This window comes from Ananas comosus, linkage group 19 (genome assembly GCF_001540865.1).
Source record: "Ananas comosus cultivar F153 linkage group 19, ASM154086v1, whole genome shotgun sequence".
Taxonomy (NCBI): Eukaryota; Viridiplantae; Streptophyta; class Magnoliopsida; order Poales; family Bromeliaceae; genus Ananas; species Ananas comosus.
In genome coordinates, this window is record NC_033639.1 from 6,661,369 (window position 1) to 6,664,716 (window position 3,348).

Here is a 3,348-nt window from a genome sequence, read left to right on the forward strand (position 1 = left end):
TTGTGGGAATAGTGCTACAATAGGCAGAGTCTGTGCAACGCTAGGAGGAACAAATTAAGCGGCTCCAAGAGGCCTAGGCACAGCAGTAGGCAGCGACAGCTCAGGCGGGCATCGAGTGACCTGCGCCTCCCTGTTGTGATACCAAGTACGACTGAGGGTGTGGCCGCGACGGCGATACCAGTTGCGGCACGATCTGCACCATCGATGGTGGCAACCGATTCGGGCACTTCAAATCCCGATGGTGTGGCAGTAGAGGCGGAGAGGGAGCGTGCACTCGCGGCCGTCGTAATGTTCAAGAAGTTTAACCCGCCAATGTTCGACGGGAAAAAGATTGAACCGTGGATGGTGGAGTCGTGGATCGACTCGATGGAGACACTCTTCAAGGATCTCTATACTTTGGAGAAAGATAAGGTGCACCTCGCCACGCACTGTTTGGAGAAGTCGGCGAAAGTGTGGTGGAAGAGGGTTAAGCGGAACCAAGCTTCTAACCTTTCGTCCATAGTTTGGAAGGAATTTTGGGGATTAATGTTTTCTAATTATTTCCCCGATAGTGAGAAGAAGAAGGTTCAGAATCAATTTCGGAAGCTAAGACAAGGAAATCACTCAGTGGGAGAATACGAGCGGGAGTTTTCTCAAATTATCGACTGTGTCCCTGATGTAGTTTGGGACGACAAGGATAGGACCGATTGGTTCGAGCGTGGACTTCGGCCGAAAATTTACAAGGTGGTGCGTATCCTCAAACTCACGACTTTTGCGGAGGTGTTGGATCAGGCATTGTGGGTAGAGCACGGCAATGCCTATGTGCGTGTGGAGTGCGAGTCTTTTGAAAAGGAAAGAGACAAAGGAAAGAAGTAGACCGCGAGTAGTACCGGGGGTCGGTCGAGTCCTAGGAGGCCCCCTCGGTATCCACGGTCGCAGTCGAGGAGCTGGGGACCCAGTCGATGTGTTATTTGCGGCGGAGATCATCGACCGTCGAGCTGCCCACAGTGTGGGGGGAGGTGTTATAGGTGTGGCCAGGTTGGACACATTAGCTAGGAGTGCCCAGGTGGACCATCGCCTGCCCCCTCAGTTGCATCAGTCCAGTTCGCCCGAGACAGCTCGCGGGACTGCTACCTGCTATGTCAGCTGGACGCTCATCCTTGCCGCGTCAACCAGAGGGATCTCAAGCGGCGCCGAGTGGTCGAGTTTTTGCTGCCCAAGTGGAGGAGCCTGCCGTAGCCGATGATGTCGTGGTAGGTATTGTTCTTGTAGAACGCAGCGGAAGTTTTCGGTTCGTACCTTTTTGCGGAAGCGATTCGGATTACAACTCGATGAGCCCGGATCGTCGAGGTTGATTCACGTGTCCTTTGATCGTCCTTGATTAAATCTTCTCACGTTCCAAACTCGCGATGGATCGAACTACAAACGAGCGCGATCGCAAATCCACCGTTCAAGTCCCTCTAGAATAATAGGTCAATGGAGGATGTGGTTTCTCTCTATTATTTTCTTATTCTCTCTCTTTTTCTGTTCTTTCCGTATATCGTTTCATGTGGGATCGCCCGTCTATTTATAAGGAATTCCAAAATCCTAATAGCGTTAGAGATAAGGCCAAATCGGTTATTATTTGTTATCCTAATATGATTAGATTTATCTCTAATTAGCTTTCCAATTTGAAAGCGAGATTAATCCTAATCCAATTAGATAACATAATATCCGTCGGATCGAACCCGCTTATGGGCGTACCCGATTCGATTTAACCGAATGCCAACATCTCCCACTCGCACATGACGGGATCGATGCCATCGTAACCACTTCCTCAACATCACACCACTATTAATTCTATTCATACAGGAAAATGAACAGTGCGACCGCCGAGTCAACCTGCATTTTGGGAGCTCTATACTAGAAACCGCATCCGGCCAGCATAGAGACATCAACCCTCAAAAAGAAAAAAATATTAGACTCGTGATGCCCTAGACCATTGAATTACATCAGGTTCAGCATCTCTAATCCCTCAAAGAGCCATGCTAACCGCAATTGCGCACATTATGACACTATACTCATGATTGTTTCGCTATACTGAAGCGATACAACCTGTCGACAATGAGTCAAAGTGTTTTAATGTAATTCAACTAGTCTTCCTTGAGCCCTCATGCCACTGAGTTGAGAACTGATTGCTTTCCCAGCAATGCCCCGTAAAGCCGCATCACTCATAGCCGTAGGTAACATGCCAAAGTAGCAACATCAATTCTTTCACTTAATGACATAGTCAAAAGTCACTAAGGGCATCTAACATATATGGGACATCGTCTCAAAATAATGTCCGTAAGAACTCACACGATGAGGAAGCAGGGATCCATTCACTCATCTTCTTTATTTAGTCGCCCAGCACATGTAGTATGAAATACATGCTATGACAGAGAATCCAATAAGCGTATGTCTTTCTCAATGTCATACGGATCTTAGCTCAGTCACTCCCAGAGTGTCTAGCCTGAGTTCTCCATTTGCTCGCTATCTCAAGCGTCAAACGGTGAGCTCACATCCGGCTCTCAATATGCAGGCCATACGAATCGTGGGACTTTTCGTATGCGGTCTCATTAATGACCTCATCTTGGTGCCAACCAAGGCGGCTTCTATTAATGCCTCAATTTTCGCTCGCTCTCTACAGCGCCGAAAAGAATGATTGCCCGTGTGAGAGGGCCAATCAGCCTGTGACATACTATCAATCAGTTTAATAATAATGCACGTGTACTAATTTTACCAAATATCTTTTCCAGAATAATAATTTGTAATTAAATAACCAAGAAATTACAAAAAAATAATCGACTGTCTACACAATCAAATCCGACGGAGTCCAAGAGCTTTAACATGAGCCCAAAAATAATTCTCTAATAACAGGCTTAGTTAAAGAATCTACAACCACACGACTCGTAGATATGTGTTCCAGGATTATTTTCTTCTGCGCCACTGCCTTCGAGTGGTCCAATCCCAGATTGGATTGAAAACGGCTAACCAAGCCCACGGCATAGCATATATCAGGCTGAGTACACATCATAGCATACCTCAAGCTCCCGACCGCATTAGCATATGGAATCCGATTCATCTTGTCCTTCTCTTCAGAAGTGTTAGGGCACTGTTTAAGGTTCAAACTCTCACCTTTAGCAATAGGAGTGTTAATGGGTTTGCAATTTTGCATCTGAAATCGTTCTAAACTTTTCTTAGGTAAGTCTCTTGAGACAGACCTAAAAGTTTCTTTGAACGATCTCGTAGGATCTTAACTCCGAGCACATAATTCGCTTCACCCATGTCCTTCATTTCAAAATTAGAGGACAGCCACGTCTGAGTGGCGACAATCATCTCCTTATTATT

The 3,348-nt window shown here is 46.4% G+C and overlaps 1 protein-coding gene across 1 annotated transcript; it reads left to right on the top strand.

The window, feature by feature from the left end:
• LOC109724769 lies at positions 205–855 on the top strand. Its single transcript, XM_020253700.1, has one exon. The coding sequence runs from the start codon at positions 205–207 to the stop codon at positions 853–855; it is 651 nt and encodes a 216-aa protein (XP_020109289.1).

What these genes read in the sequence shown, in the direction of transcription:
- LOC109724769 (XM_020253700.1), top strand. Translation starts at nt 205, where the DNA reads ATGGTGGCAACCGATTCGGGCACTTCAAATCCCGATGGTGTGGCAGTA.